The sequence below is a fragment of the Perognathus longimembris genome, chromosome 1, assembly GCF_023159225.1.
Source record: "Perognathus longimembris pacificus isolate PPM17 chromosome 1, ASM2315922v1, whole genome shotgun sequence".
In the NCBI taxonomy this organism is placed as follows: Eukaryota; Metazoa; Chordata; class Mammalia; order Rodentia; family Heteromyidae; genus Perognathus; species Perognathus longimembris.
The window spans coordinates 116,539,131-116,555,932 of NC_063161.1; the positions used below are offsets into that span (position 1 = coordinate 116,539,131).

General features: G+C 33.8%; 1 protein-coding gene across 1 annotated transcript in view; it reads left to right on the forward strand.

Moving 5' to 3' along the window:
* Positions 1 to 16,802, forward strand: part of Ccdc171 (coiled-coil domain containing 171) — a 256,019-nt gene that overhangs the window by 89,314 nt on the left and 149,903 nt on the right. The window contains exons 12-15 of the mRNA XM_048352641.1: positions 9,283 to 9,389; positions 11,171 to 11,260; positions 12,768 to 12,968; positions 15,853 to 16,020. Of these exons, the coding sequence (XP_048208598.1) occupies positions 9,283 to 9,389; positions 11,171 to 11,260; positions 12,768 to 12,968; positions 15,853 to 16,020 (566 nt within the window). The remainder of the gene's footprint in view (positions 1 to 9,282; positions 9,390 to 11,170; positions 11,261 to 12,767; positions 12,969 to 15,852; positions 16,021 to 16,802) is intronic.

Here is a 16,802-nt window from a genome sequence, read left to right on the forward strand (position 1 = left end):
CAGATTTCTGTTGGTGAACAGCTGGAAATCTAGTTTGCTTTGCTGCTATATATATTTTTTTTTAGTCTGCACTTTATCCTTCAAATGTTTTTAGCAGTAATTCTAGTAAATTAATGAGTAACTTTTTTTTTTTTTTTTTTTTGCCAGTCCTGGGCCTTAGACTCAGGGCCTGAGCACTGTTCCTGGCTTCTTTTTGCTCAAGGCTAGCACTCTGCTACTTGAGCCACAGTGTCGCTTCCAGCTTTTCTTTGTTCCAAAAGTTCCTATAAGTTTTAGTTTTCATTTTTATTTGATCTATTTTCCCACTTATTTCTTCATTGACTTACTAGTCATTCAACTGATAGTTCATTCTCAATGTGTCAATGTGTTTGAATATTTTCTGTAATTTCTCTTCTTGATTTCTAGTATTATTCTTTTATAGCCTATTAAAATTGAAGAAGTTATTTAAGATATATACTTTAAGATATAAATATAAATAAAAAATATATATACATAATTTTTTTGTCCTCAAGCTTGAACTTAGGACCTAGGTACTGTCCCTGAACTTTTTAGCTCAAGGCTAGTGCTCTACCACTTGAGACACAGCTCCACTTGTGGCTTTTTAAATTTTTTTTTTGTGGTTAATTGGAGATCATAGTCTCACAGACTTTCCTGATGAGGCTGGTTTTGAACCATGATCCTCATATTTCAGCCTCCCGAAGAGCTAGGATTACAGCTGTAAGCAACTGGCACCTTTATTATGTCCTAAGATATAATATATTTTGGAGAAAGATTTATGAGCTTCTGAGAAAAATGTACTCTCAAGTTGTGTGGAATATTCTGTAGATTTTAAGTCCATTTGATTTCTAAATGTGAAGTTTCTTGTTAAATTTTCACATAGATAGTCTATATGTTGACAATAATGTGGTATTGCAGTTACACACTATTATTGTGTTGGAGTCTTTGTGTAGTTTTTTATGTGAAAGGAGATATTTTTGTTATATTCTTGTGAGATCTTGACAAGCTTTTTAAAAGTTGATTTATTTATTGTCAAAGTGATATACAAAGGGGTTACAGTTTCATACGTAAGGCTGTGAGTACATATCTTGTCGAAACTTGTTGCCTCCTCCCTCATTTTTTCCCACCTTCCCTCTTCACCAGTTCTCCCCCGTCCCCAGAGTTGTACACTTGGTTAAAGCATATAGTTTTGTAAGTACTGCTGTTGCATTGGTTCACCTTTTACCCTTTGTCTCTCCATATTGATGATCTCCTTCTCTTCCCTACTTCCGATAAAGGTACATACAATACCCAGGGTATCAAAATCAGTTACAGTGACATCACGGGTAAAATCATAGGGAAGAAAGACTAAAGAAAATGGCATAATTTCACATGGTACATTGAACATAACAAGAATAATAAATCACTTATTTCCATAACTTGGAGTTCATTTCGCTTAGCATCATCTTCTGTGTTCATATGTATATAGCCATTGAGCTATTGTGATTGTCCAATAGTGTTACTTTTCATGAAATTTTTCGTGAAAATTTTCATGAAACACACAACATTCATTGTGTATATTTACAATTGTTATAACTTCCTGATGATTTTTTCTGTTTATCAATATGAAGTAACTTTCTTTGTCCCTTCTGATTTTGGTTTGAAGTTTATTTTATTATATATAAATATGCCTACCTTACTTCTGCTTGCCTTCAGGCTTTCTTTGATGGAAACATCTCATCTTTCTCCATCTTTTCATGTTAAACCTGTGTTTTTCTTTGCTAGTGAAATACATTTATTGTAGGTAACAAATGTGAGTCTTTTTTTTCAGGGGTGGGTGGGATTGAACTTGCTATTCAGGCATTCTACTGCTAAACCATACCTCCAGGACTTTTTTGCATGGATTGGTTTTTGGTTTTTTCTTTTTTTCTTTTTTGCCAGTCTTGGGCCTTGGACTCAGGGCCTGAGCACTGTCCCTGGCTTCTTTTTGCTCAAGGCTAGCAGCACTCTGCCATTTGAGCCACAGCACCACTTTTGGCTGTTTTCTATATATGTGGTGCTGGGGAATCAAACCCAGGGCTTCATGTATACGAAGCAAGCACTCTTGCCAATAGGCCATATTCTCAGCCCACGGACTGGTTTTGAGATGGAGTCTTACTTCCTTTCTAGGCACATGTCTGGATTGTGATCTTCCTCCTGTAGGCTTCCTTTTAGAATTGGGATGACTGGTATGTGCCACAACACCCAGCTTCTCTCCATTGAGGTGGAATCTTTTGAACTCTTCTGCTTGTGCTGTCCTTTGAATGAATAATTATCCTCCTAATCCCAGCTTGCCTTGCAGCTGGTATGACAGATCGGCAGTACTGTGTCCAGTTGCAAGTGAGAAGTTCTTTGTGTATGTTGCAGGGTTCAAACTATGATCCTCTGGATCTTATCCTCTCGGATAGCTAGGATTTACAAGTATTAGACACTGGTGTGCCTGGCTGCATCTTGATTTTTCTTGTAAACCAACTGATTTTTCCATGTGTCTTTGGAGAGTTGAGACCATTGATATTAAGAGTTATTACTGAAGTGCACTTAATAATTCCTGTGACTATTTTTGATGTACTTTCCATTCCTTCTCCATCCTATTTGTTCATTACTTGTCTAGTGAGACTTTTTCCCTTTTTTTTTTTTATATAACTGTGTTTTTCTACTTTTTTTTGTGTGTGGTTCCTTTAATTTTCTTCTGCTGGCTTACTGGTAATCACTTCTTTAGTTTTTCTGTATCACTGAATATTTTTATTTCATCTTTGATTAAAAAGGAAAGTTTTGTTGGATACAGTTCTATAGAATCACAGTTATTTTCTTTCAAGGCTTGAAATATATCATTCTATACTCTTTCTTCTTGCTTCTAGTTTCTGCTGAGAAATCTCTTTTTCTGATGGGTTTGCCTTTGTATGTGACTTGGTATTTCTCTCTTGTAGCTTTTAATATTATTTCTTTATTGCAATGTTTAAACTCTAATATACCTTGGGGAGTATTTTTTGGATCCTATGTTTTTGGTGCCCTTAAAAGCTCATGTACCTTCATGAGTATCTCTTTCTTAAGATTTCTTTTTTGCTATTATTTTATTGCATGTATTTCCTGTGCTCTTAGCTTGAATTGTTTTTCCTTACTCTATGACTATTTTTGTAAGTTTGGTCTTTTAATGGTGTCTTTGTGGTCTTACTATTTTTGTACTTAATTTTTTTTCTCATCATCTTCATATTCTAGTTTATCAACCTTGTCTTCAAACTCTGATACTGTGTTTTAAACTTGATCCAGTCTATTAATGAAGCTTTCTTCTGACTTTAAAAATTTTATTCATTGAGTATTTTATTTACTGAATTACGGTTTAATTTTTTCAGGATTTCTATTTTTTAAATTGAGTTCTTCATATTTATATCATGTCCTGAATTTTCTTCCTCATTTTGTTTAGGTGCTTATTTCTCGTCTGTTGGAATTCACTCAGATGTTTATTCATGAGCTCTTTAATTTTTTCAATCTCTCTAATAATCATTTAGTTTAATTCTTTTTCTGTGACTTCTATTTGCTATTGTTTCTTATTTTTAGGTCCCCAGAATGATTGTCTCAGATAATAGGTTTCTTCTCAAGATAGTGCCCAGCTATAGTTATCTGATATATGTTGAGTGAGAAAATGGATTTCTTCCGTAATGGTAGTCCATTATTCAGGAAGAGTTACTGTTGCACTAAATCTTTGCAGTATGTTTAAAACTTTTGAAAACTGAGCTAAGAGAGCCAAATTGTTGATATGGCTACCTTTCTTACCTTATGATTATGGCTTTGGCTTTAAATCCACTGGTGGTTTGTGTGTTTCCCCATTAAAAAGTTTTTTTTTTCACTTGTTTTATAACTTCTTTCATAATTTGATTCTCTTCCTCTTTTCCTGTCTTATGAGCCAAATCACTCTATATCATCCTGGTCATTAATTAAACTTTGAAATCTTAGAGAGTGGTTTTATTTTCAGAATGCTTAGCATTCTGTAATAAGTTCAAAAATATATGTTAACACATACTATTTACTAACTTTTCTTAATTAAAATACAGCTTTTGTACTTTGACATTGCCTTTCTAAGGAATTACATTATTTGAGTTCTCCTTGAATCTACCATATTTCAGTTAATACATTTGTAAACACTTTCATACAACCCAACATTGTTTACTTTTAGGTTTATAGAGTAACTTTAATTTTCACATATGAAAGAAAACATGTAATTTCTCTCTCTCTGGGCCTGATTTACTTAACACAATTGTTTCCAGGTCTTTCTGTTTCTTTATAAATGTTATAATATCATTGTTTTTAATGGATGAGTAAAATTCCACTGTGCATATAGCAAGTTCTTTTTTTTTTTTTTTGGTCAGTTGTAGGGCTTGAACTCTGGACCTGGGCGCTGTCCCTGAGCTCAAGGCAGCACTCTACCACTTGAGCCACAGTGCCACTTCCACTGTGTATATAAAACCACATTTTCTTGACCATTTGTTCATTGAAGGGCATCTGGGCTGATATCATACCTTGACTATGGTGAATAGTGCTCTAATGAACATGGTTGTGCTGGTGGCATTACTGTATTCTGGTTTGTGATCTTTTGGATATACCCAGGATGTGGGTGGAGTGGGGCCAATGGGAGAGCTGTAGACAAATGAAGAAGAGAAAGGGGAGGGAGAATGTAGCCAACAATTCAATGCATTTCCTACAAAATTAAGAAAAGTAAGGGAAGGGATGGTTGGAAAGGATGGGTACATATGTGGAAAGGGATGACATTGATCAAGAAACATTGCATTCATAAACTGCTTTGTTAAATGGCAACTCCTTTGTACAACCACTTAAATATAATAGCAAAAAAGAAAATACATATTTTACTAAAATGATATAAGAATGATTACAAGGAAACTAAAAATAGGATAATAGGAGAGACTATGGTAAGGACACTGAAATCAGATTTGTGACTTGAATGGCAGACTGTAGAAGGAAAGAATACAGATATGCAAAGGAAAAGAATAAAATAAATTATTAAAAATGTGAAGAAAAAAAACCACAAAGTTAGCCGGGCACCAATGGCTCATGCCTGTAACCCTAGCTACACCTGATCTGAAGATTGTGGTTCGAAGTCATCTGGGGCAGAAAAGACCCTAAAACTTTTTTTTTCCATTTCATATTCTTCTTTTATTCATGTGGCTCTATTGACAATGAAGTATAAGCCCTCATTCTTTTTTTTTCTCAAATTTTTATTATCAAACTGATGTACAGAGAGGTTACAGTTTCATACGTTAGGCATCCCTAAAACTTTTTATCTCTAATAAACTACTCAGAAAAAGCCAGAAGTGGTACTGTGGCTTAAGTGGCAGAACACTAGCTTGAGCACAAAGAGGGCTCAGAGATGATTCCCAAACCCTGAGTTCAAGCCCTGGGACCAGCCAGACAACATCAACAACAACAAAACCAAAACAACAAAACCAAAAAAACCAAAATGTTACCTAAAAAGAAGAACAAAAGTCTTGAGTTAGGGACCGTGAATTTATGATGCTCCTGCCTGGGACTTCTCAGTGGTAGGATTATAGGTGTGCCATCATATCCAGCTGTTAATTTTTCTTTGTCAGTCATGGGGCTTGAACTCTGGGCCTGGTGCTGTCCCTGAGCTCTTCAGCTCAAGACTAGTGCTCTACCACTTGAGCCACAGCACCGCTTCTCATTTTCTGGTGGTTAAATGGAGAGAAGAGTCTTATGGACTTTCCTATCCCACTGGCTTTGAACCACTATCCCCAGATCTCAGTCTCCTGAGTGGCTAGGATTATAGGCATGAGCCACCAGCGCCCAGCCCAACTGTTAATTATAATTGAGAAATCTTAATATTTAATAAGAACTAAGACAAAATTAAAAATGTTTATACACACATATATAAACAGGAGAAAATGTTATGTCTATTTTGTCCTTTCCTCTTTTTTTTTTTTTTTGACCAGTCCTGGGGTTTGAACTCAGGGCCTGAGCACTATCCCTGGCTTCTTTTTGCTCACAGGTAGCACTCTACCACTTGAGTGACAGTGCTATTTCTGGCCTTTTTACGAGGCAAACACTCTTTGCCACTAGGCCATATCCCCAGCCCCTCTGGCCTTTTTTTCTATATATGTGGTGCTCAGGAATCGAACCCAGGGTTTCATATATACGAGGCAAGCACTCTACCACTAGGCCATATTCCCAGCCTGTCCTTTTCCTCTTGACTACATGGTCATATATTATATTTATAAATTCCTTTATAAATAAATACTATATTTATTTACTCTGAGCAAAGATTTCAGCTGGATATGAGTCCATCCCTGATGAGGTACTTTAACTTTTTATTCCCAAAGAATCTTTACCATTATATATTCCTCTAATGTAGAGGTGAAGCTACTTATTAATGATTTTTTTATTATGATGCAAAATGTAGACTATAACATTAATCATCTTAACCATTTAAAATCTACAATTCAGTAATATTGTATATTCACATTATTGTGAAACATAGGTTCAGAGCTCTTTCATCTTGTATATATGAAATTCTATATTCACCCAGTAACTACATTGGGTTTTTCAGACACACAGAATCAACAGGAAATTATGTCTTCCATTGGCTCATATGATAAAAATTCAAGGGCTACATTTTGGCAAGCTGGAGATCCAGGAGATCTCAAACAAGTCAACAAGGTCCTTGGTACAGACTGACACATTGCTTTTTATTTGAAGTCATTTTGTCATGTTAAGGAATAAGTATTTCTTTTTTCTATTAGCATCAATTAGTTGTACAAGAGGGTTTCATTTTAGTATGTCCATTTATGTCTGTCTTGCATCTTGATCAGTCACCTAAGTTTCCTGTTTATTTTCATGCATGTACATAAAGTATTTTCACTTTATTCACTGTCCTTGCTCCTCTCATTTATTTGCCCTCTCCCACTAGTACCTACACTCCGTATAAGATGTCTCATTCCATTTTTATTAATTGTGTTAATTGTTCAAAGACGTTTCACCATTGTATCTCACACATGCATTTCTTTATATAATGGCTATTAGAGGAAAAATAAAGCATAATTTATGCTTCAACTAAATATCATGTAAATATTTTTGTTGTTGTTTTTTTTTTTTGGCCAGTCCTGGGCTTGGACTCAGGGTCTGACCACTGTCCCTGGCTTCTTTTTGCTCAAGGCTAGCACTCTGCCACTTGAGCCACAGCGCCACTTCTGGCCATTTTCTGTATATGTGGTGCTGGGGAATCGAACCCAGGGCCTCATGTATATGAGGCAGGCACTCTTGCCACTAGGCCATAGCCCCAGCCCATGTAAATATTTTTGGATGAGAAAACTTTAATGTAAATTATGAAAATACACAGAAGTCAATACTTCTTTGTCAATACTCCCATTAAGACAGTTTTATTCTTCTGAATTTCTGAGTTGTCTCATTTAAAAAACTAGCAGATTTTCTGAATGTCTTCATATGATTTATTCATAGCTGGCTTTGTGTAGTGGCAAAAGAAGAGAATTATACATTTGCATTTTATCTTGTGTAACAGAACAGTTTAAAAATATATTTGGGTAAGACCTTTAATAAAATTTTTAATGAGCTGTCTTCTCAATTCATAGTCATTACAAAGAGCATTGTCTTCATTATTATAACTCAGAGCTGTTTTGTTCCTAGCTAGAATAAGAATTGTTTCCAAATTACTTTTGGTTTTTAACTTAAACACTTTAGTCTGTTTATTAAAGTCTTAACCTGTATCTTTACTTAAGATACTGTTTAAATTTACCTTTATAAATGTCATAAATTTACTAACATGACTCACCTGATTACAATATTAAATATTACCAGTATTCTGAAATAAGTTTCATGTATCACTGAGAACTTTCTCCCATTTTTCAATCTTTCCTTTTTTTTCTGCCTTCTTACATTTCCTACAGGTTCCATGTTTGAATCATAGATAAATTATGTCATGTAATTATTTACAATTATCTTTTTCATTTTTTTTCCATCGTGGGCAGGGAAAGGCTGGTCCTGGGGCTTGAATTTTAGGGACTATCTCTGAGCTTCGTTGCTCAAGGCTAGTGCTTGAGCACACTTGAGCCACAGATCTACTTCTGGCTTTTTTAGTAGTTCAGTGGAGGTAAGAGTTGCATTCATTGACTTTTCTGCCCAAACTAACTTTGAACTGCCATAATCAGATCCCAGCCTCCTGAATAGCTAGGATTATAGGTATGAGCTGCTGGCAACAGGCATTAAAAAAAAATCAGATTGTAAACTGTATGTGGATAGAGTATACCGATGTTGTTCATCTGCATGTTTAATGTCTTAAGATTAGTAAATAGGAATTCAGTAATTAGTTGAATGAACAAATAATAAAATAAACGAATGCTTCTTTAAAAATTATCTTTGTTAAAATGTTTATGGTATATTAAAATGTTTAGGAGAATCAATAGAAAGAAACAAAATATTTTAATATATCTTAAAACTAAATTTGATACTTTTTAACACTTGATGAACAGTAAATTAAAATAGCTATTTTTCATTTTGTATAAAAGCTCAGTTTTTGATTATTTTTGAATAATATTTGGAAGTTTTGTTTGACCCTATAACCTTGACTAGCTGCACAAATCAAATTTACAGCCCAACTAAGTTAAACTAAATTAAAATACTAAACTAGTTTGAGGGCATAATATGCAAATACTCCTTACTTTTACAATGAATATCAGCCTTCAGGGTTTTAAGTGAAACATGACTTGAGTTATGTTCAGAATAGCAGATTTATTGCTTGTTTTAAAATGTAACCTGAGAGCTTTAAAGATTAAAATATTTTTTAAGAAAGTAGAAAAATTATATACTTGAAGATTCAGAAATTATTATATAATTATATTATAAAAGGCCGAGTGATCTGAAACACAAGGACCAGAATAAGTATATGTTATACAAACAGTATCAGTATGGACTATTCATTTAAGTGCTGGATAACAGGTATGTATAAAAGCTGCTGTTACTTAGGAGTATGGAATAAAAAAGGATGGGTCTTGATAAGGTAGTAAGTAACAATACACTTGAACTTTATATACCATGAACTTTAATTTTGCTACTTGTTTGGAAAGTCTATTAATCGTTGAGTAGAAGGTATGCTTTTGAGAATAAAATTATGTTCCATGTTCTATAATGTCTCCCTCTCTCACTGTAATATCTCTGTTACTGTTTCCTGAGTTTTTGTGTGTGTATGACTATAAGGATAAGTGTTTTCATCCTATATTTTTTCTCTAGGCATTCACAAGGACAAAGATAAACCTCCCAGCTTCTCAGTTGTCCTTGAGACTTTGAGGCGTACCTTGACAGATTACCAGAACAAGCTGGAAGATGCATCTAATGAGGTAACACTTGCACTGTTTGGCTCCACACATTCAGCCTTCGGGTGGTACCAGTATGCATCCCTTGATTGTTTCAAAGGTCAAAAAGATTGTGAATGTTGAACTGACAGCTTCACAGATACAAAAAATAGTAAATTGTCTGTCACTGTTCTTTCTTTAAGTATGGCCTAAAGTAGGGTATCACTTATGTTTTTGTAATTCTTTAGGCACACTATTATTTTTAAAGTTAAAGTGACTCTGCTACTTCTTTTTTTATATTTAATTTAATTTTCAAGGTGAAGTACAGAGTGTTACAGTTACATATGTAAGGTAGTGAGTACATTTCTTGTCAAACTTGTTGCCCCCTCCCTCTTGATCTTCATATTTTATGTTTTATTTTAATAAAAGGCTGTGTAAGTCACTTAAAACAAGCTGTATTTAAATGTTAATATACTTTATGACATGTGCGATAGCTAGTGGAAATTTAGTCAGTATTTTAGTTTAAGAATTTTACAAACTGAAGTCTTAATAAAAAAAAAGATAAATTAGTTTTCATTCTCTAAGGGGAGTAAAGAACTTTTAAAAAACAAATATCTGTTTGATGTAGTCCAGAAGCTTTTAGTTTGATGATTGAGAAAGCTCATGCTTCTATTTACCATCTTATTTGTATTGTTTAATCTTTGAGTTGATAATTTTCTTGGGTATTAAAATGTTTTATAATTCATGCTTTAAAAATTAAAGAGTTTGTCTAGTTAAATCTTGTCAAATTTGCATATGAAGTAATTACATTAAATACAATTAGTAGGCAAAACAACAGTGTTTAGCCACAGCAAAATGTTTAGTGTTTATCTCTTTCTTTTATGTAAGTTGAGGCCATAACATCATTATATTGGTTGAAGCTTACTTTATTTTAGTTAGCTAAGCTGAACAATGAAGGAATAGTGTTTAAAAAGCAAAAATGAAAGTGACCATTGAAATAATTAAATTTCTATGAAGACAAATATTGCTAAGTCTTTCCCAGTGAGACAAGATAACCAGTATTGTTAGTAGCTATGGAACTTTTCTGAGGCCTAGACCTCAAAGCTGCAGGGTAACTAGGAACATATTACCCACAGCGAATTGTTATTTGGGAGTATGAATGTCACATGATCTTCAGCACAGTTGAAAAGTCGACTCAGCAGGCTTTGGCTTAGTAATGTGCTTTGTTGTGAACTAGTGCCAGAGACAGCAGTGGGGAGACCAAGGGGGTGGCTGCAAAGAAAGCAAAAAGAGCAGTCTGACAGAAAGAAGAATGAACTGTCAAAGAAAATAAATCACAAGCGGTGCAAGACCAACTGATGACCTGCCACAAGCTTTCCCAGCAGGACTGCATGTGACTGACCCCAAAGTTGTCATATGGAGTGAGAGACCAGTGAATACCCTCCTGATGTATAGAAAAACAGTCTTCTGCTCTGTTCTTTTTTCTTTCCTTTAGATGCCACTGCTTTTGGCATTTTGGTCCAGTAGGATTTTAAGAATAAAGTTATATTTGTTTATAGTTAAGAATGAAATCCTTTATCTAGACATCTAGTAAAAATACCATAATAACATCGCTGACATTTTAAGGTTGAATGCTTTCTTTTCTTTTTAGCCATGTGAGCTTGTGACAGATTCTACATAGATTTAACCAAAAGAAGCATTGTTGCTAGTATTTTTAACGGCTACTGAAATATTTGTATATATGTGGTAAAAAGTATTATGCGATTAGTTGTTGAGTTGCCTATTCTTGAAAAACATAAATTAGATACTTACTTTTCTTTGTGTAGATTAACCATATAAATGCTGCTAAGGAAAAGATATCTAATGAACTTGATTCTACCAAAAAGAAGATAGAGGCTCATACTAAAAATATAAAGGTATTCCAATTTAAAGTAACTTTTCTGTATTAAGAAATAAATATAATTATTGAGGAATTAGTTTAGAGATACTTGAAGATATATCTTAATAGATTTTTTAATAAAAGTATATTTGTATACACTTTTAATTTTGTGTTGCTAATTAAAGTAACAATTTTATTTTCATTAAAAAATAAAGTTTTGGGCTGGGATGTAGCTCAGTGGCAGAAGTGCTTGCCTAGCAAGTGCAACATCCTTGGTTTGATCCCCAGTACCAACAAAGAAAAGACAAACAAAAAACACAGTTTAAAAATGAAGTTTGAAGACTCTTTTGGTTACAGGAAAAATTTATTCTCTAACAAAATTACGATGTCACAGGCTCAAAAGTGCTTTGAGATCTAATGATGTCCTTTAGATATATAGTAAACATATTTTACATGAAAGCATCTGTATGTGGAGTTAGTTTTTATTAGTTTAGAGAAGCGTCATTGTTTTTAGTACATTATGCCTGCTAATGGGTTGAGACCACACCTGGCCAAGGTTCAGGAAAAATATTTCTGTATGATTTTATGTATTACATCTTTGCAAAATTTTTATTGTTCATTGTTGTTATGATTTCATTTTATTGGCTCATATTGAGTTTTTCATAAGTACTCTTGAATAGAATTTGTTAAGGTTAAGGAACAAATTGTTCAGCAGAATTTAATGCCACATATTTGAGATTTCTGTTAGTATTTGAAGTACCATCAGAAGGTAAGTGTTCTTATATATTTGTTTTTTTTTTTGCCAGTTCTGGGCCTTGTACTCAGGGCCTGAGCGCTGCCCCTAGCCTCTTTTTGCTCAAGGCTAGTACTCTGCCACTCAAGCCACAGCGCCACTTCTGGCCGTTTTCTATATATGTGGTGCTTGGGAATTGAACCTAGGGCTTCATGTACACGAGGCAAGCACTCTTGCCACTAGGCCATATTCCCAGCCTAAGTGTTCTTATATTAAATGTAAAGAGATTGACTTTAAAAATGTAAATAAAAGTTTTTAATACCAAGTTATGGTTTTATAATGAATTGAAAGGTAAACTTCCGTTAGTGAGCTTTTGTGGAACACTTTATATACAATTTTGAGCAAAGCAGATTTTTTTATTTTTTTTTTTGGCCAGTCCTGGGCCTTGGACTCAGGGCCTGAGCACTGTCTTCTTCCCGCTCAAGGCTAGCACTCTGCCACTTGAGCCACAGCGCCGCTTCTGGCCGTTTTCTGTATATGTGGTGCTGGGGAATCGAACCTAGGGCCTCGTGTATCCGAGGCAGGCACTCTTGCCACTAGGCTATATCCCCAGCCCACACAAAGCAGATTTTTTATCATTATTTAGAAAAACATTATATTTAGAAAATAAGTAAAGTACCTTAATGTTTAGCATTATATGCAAATACTTGATTCTTTTGCATTCAAGCTTTGAAAGTTTTTGGCATTTTGGTCCAGCAGTATTTTAAGAATAAAGTTATTGGAGTGTCTCTCTATTTGGTGTCTTTGGCAGGAACTTCAAGATAAACTTACGGATGTCCATAAAGAGCTAAGTCATTTGCGCACTAAATGTGCAGACCGAGACGCTTTAGTAACCACTTTAAAACTAGAGCTACAAAATGTGCTGCACTGTTGGGAGAATGAAAAGTCGCGAGCAGCCCAGTGTGAAAGTGAACTACAGAAACTGTCCCAGGCTTTCCACCAGGACACTGAGGTATTACTTGAGACAGGAAGATGGCTAGGAAAGACCTTTCACTCAGCTCAGTTTTATGTATCAAATGGTTACTTTTACTTGTGCTGGGTGTTTGAAATGTTCATGGCAGCTGCAAATAAATTATTCTGTTAAGCTTGGGTCACCCTGGTTAGTGAGAAGAGTACCATGGCTTGGGTCATCTATCAGTTTAGACTTTCAATTGTCTGCTGTATTTCTAACAATCCTTTCAAGGTTTTGTGTTTGACAGTGACAGAATTATTTTTTATTTCTATAATTCTGTTGGAAAGAAATTTAAAAAAAATCAGATAGGCTTGGACTTGGATCCTGGTATTTCTGTTTACAAACAAACTGTCTGGCTTTAGACAAACCACACAGCTTAGTCATTTGACATCTCAGATTTCTTATTTGTAAAATAGAAATAGTGTCTATCTTAATAAAACATCTCTTTGTTTTTGAATTACAAAATATTAATAAAAGTATAGAAAAATAAAACTTTCAGAAAATTATAACTATTTGAATGCTCTGGAGAATTGTTTATCCAGTTTTATTTACTAATAACTATAAAATATTATGACAAAACAAAGAATTTTCATATTCTGTATGAGTCCATGTGAATGATATTATTGCTTTATGTTTTCTTTTACACATGGGACATAGAGCTAATATAGCTGATGGAACTGGTTTATCTCAAGTTGTCCTGCACATTGAATCCATTACTATAACAAATACGAACATAAATGCCAAGAGAGTGAAAAGGAAACATTCTTTCCACTCTTCTTACAGTCTAGGATTTAAATTGTGTGCATATGAAAGGGTTGGAATTTTTCTACACATCAGATAATGATTAAAGTAAAGGAAACGAGAAGCCTGACTGTAATGTAAAGTCAGCATGTCTACAGCATTGCGGTTCAGTTCAACATGTGTGAATTGATTTTGGAACTTGTAATACTTTTTTCATGCCAAATGGATCATTATCATGTGTAGTTTATCACAGCCCAATTAAAAAAGGACAAAATAGTGACACAATAAATTATTCTTGAGGATAAACTTCCTTGATTTTTATGAACATGATCACATGGAAAAAAGAACATGATCACATGGAGAAGCAAGATTGTAACACCTGAATATTGCATTTTAGTAGTTAAATAAATTTTTTATGTCTGAACCCAGTTTAAAATACAAAACCATCTTTAATTGCACAGTACATTTATAATGAAAATTTCATATTTCTCAACTAATTATATAATATTATATCTTATAAAATTATTGTATTTGTTTATAATAATAATTATCATATAACATTATAATTTATAATTGTAACTACATTTAAAAGGTTTCAGATACATTTTGTGTTTGAGCACTGATGTCTCATACTTTGAATCTTTATTTATTTGTGAGAATGGGGGGATCATGAGTTGAAGATAGGCCAGGAAGAAAAGATCGAGCCACTCTGTATACATGGAGGTGAGCTGGATGCATTAGCATGGGCCTGTGATCCCAGTGAGAACAGGAAGCCTAAAAGTTGGCAGATTAGGCCCATGCCTATCCAGGAAATGAGACTCTCCTAAAAAAAACATAGCCAGTGACAAATGGTGAAGGACTGGAGGGGTGGCTAAGTAGTATCATGCCAGTTTAAGAAGTATGAGGCCCTGAGTTCAAACCATAGTACTGCCAAAAATTTGTGTGTGTGTGTGTGTGTGTATTTAAAATTTTATTTTTAGAAAAAAGTGAAGTAGCATATAGGGTGCATTACATATACATATATAATATGTATATGTAAAAAAACATTCAGAAAAACTACCTTTATCATTTCTAATTACCAACTTTGCCTGTTATATTTATTTTTTAATGTAGAAGAATTTTTTTTCTTCCTCATTTTTGTCCTTTGAAAAGTTTTTCCTCCTGATCTATCTGATATATTAAGATATCTTGAAAGAATTTGTTTTATCCACATAAAATAATTCATTTTTTCATCTTCACAATTAGTTTGTCTTTGCGTTCTATGCTTTGGGACTGTAGGTGAAATACTTTATAAAGGAAGTTATTTGACATTACAGTAGGTAAGTCTTATGAGTTCAAGATAAGACCAGCTTTATAATGAATTCTAGGGAGTAGGAGATCTTTTTAGGCCACTCAACAATATAATTCTAAAGGGATTTAAAAACATTTACAATTGCATGTTTTTGAAAATACATCATTCAGTTTTGTTAAAAACCATTTGCTCTAATATTTAAACAGTTATAGATGCTCCATGTGCCAAACACTATATAAACTTGTAGAGGGGAAAACAAATGAGCTTCTCTTTCATATCTTTTATATCACTGTCTGCTTTGCCTAAGGGATTTGGGATAGATTTCCTGTGATTGGTAAGTAAAGTGGAAATCTCTCAAGTAGAAAGAAAGCTAAGTATTATGAGTATTCAAAGTACAGATATTGATATAACTTTTTCTTCATGAGTTAAATAACACTTTAAAAATATATTTTATGTTAATCCATTTAATCAAATGTAAATATGAAATTAGAGAATTACCATATTCACTTCCAGTTCAAAGGTCTTAGAAACTTGTAACCTATGTACCTTGTGTCACAGCTAGGGAAGTAAAGGCCTAAGCAAGTGCCTGCTCAGATCACATCCTCATCAGCAGCAATGCTGTGTCAGAGTCCTGGTCTTTTGGCTTCTAATCAGGGTTTGGTTTTGAATACTAACTACAGACAATTCCTGGGATTATTTTTAATGATTGCTTTTGAACATTGGAGAAGGTCATCTTAATGTCAGTATCTGAAACTTGATTATTTTGATTTCTATCTAGGTTTTAATAATAAATTCTTCACGATTTGTATTGTATTTTAAAACAGAAAAGGTTTATCTATTTTTTTCTTGCAGGAGAAGTTAACCTTCCTTCATACCTTGTATCAGCACTTGGTAGCAGGCTGTGTGCTCATAAAACAACCAGAAGGCATACTGGATAAATTCTCTTGGTCTGAGCTTTGTGCAGTCTTGCAGGAGAATGTTGATGCTCTCATTGCAGACCTCAACAGGGCTAATGAGAAGGTAACTGTCCTCAGGCACCAGATACCTCTATTAAATTCAGTGACATTTGTCCACATCACAGTATCATTAAGAGGGGCTGACATTCATCTTATTTCAAAAAGAATTTGGGTGTTAATAATTCAGTACCATTAATTATAGCTTGTCTACAACTCAGTTTGATGCCATTGCTGTGGGCATGTAAATGTGACTGAAGTCTGTATGAAGTCTCTAAGCTCCACTTTCTGTGCAGGACATGCTAATACTACTAGCCAGTATTAGCCACAGGGACCTAATTAAAAGAAAATAAATTAATCTTACTGATGAAGCAATTCAAAGAACTTAGTCATTTACATTAATAAACCAACTCTTTATGTTAGTATAAAATAGAAACAAGATAGTTATTCAATGACATAATATTAAAAATCTTTGCTTAGGAAACAAGAAGTGATATTTTAAAAAGTACTTAGAAAAATTTAAATTATGTTTTTAACCTGTTTTTTTCAAGGTCCAAAAACTGCATATGAAAAAATGAAGCTAATTCATGCTAAAGAATGTGAGATATATGTTTTGTAGAACAAAGTAGCCTTTTACGGTTAGTTTACCATTTACAAGCTTAGTAATTCAGTCTTTTTCTAAAAAAGAAAAAAATTTGTTTTGTTATAGAAAACAAAAATGGATTAGCAAATCAGCATAGGTCACCATTAAAGATATTGTTTCTTGTCTTGATCTGTTGAACTGGTCAGAATTATGTTTGTGTGGTCTAGTTCCCAGATCTTAGTTACAATTACCTCAATTCTTAAGGC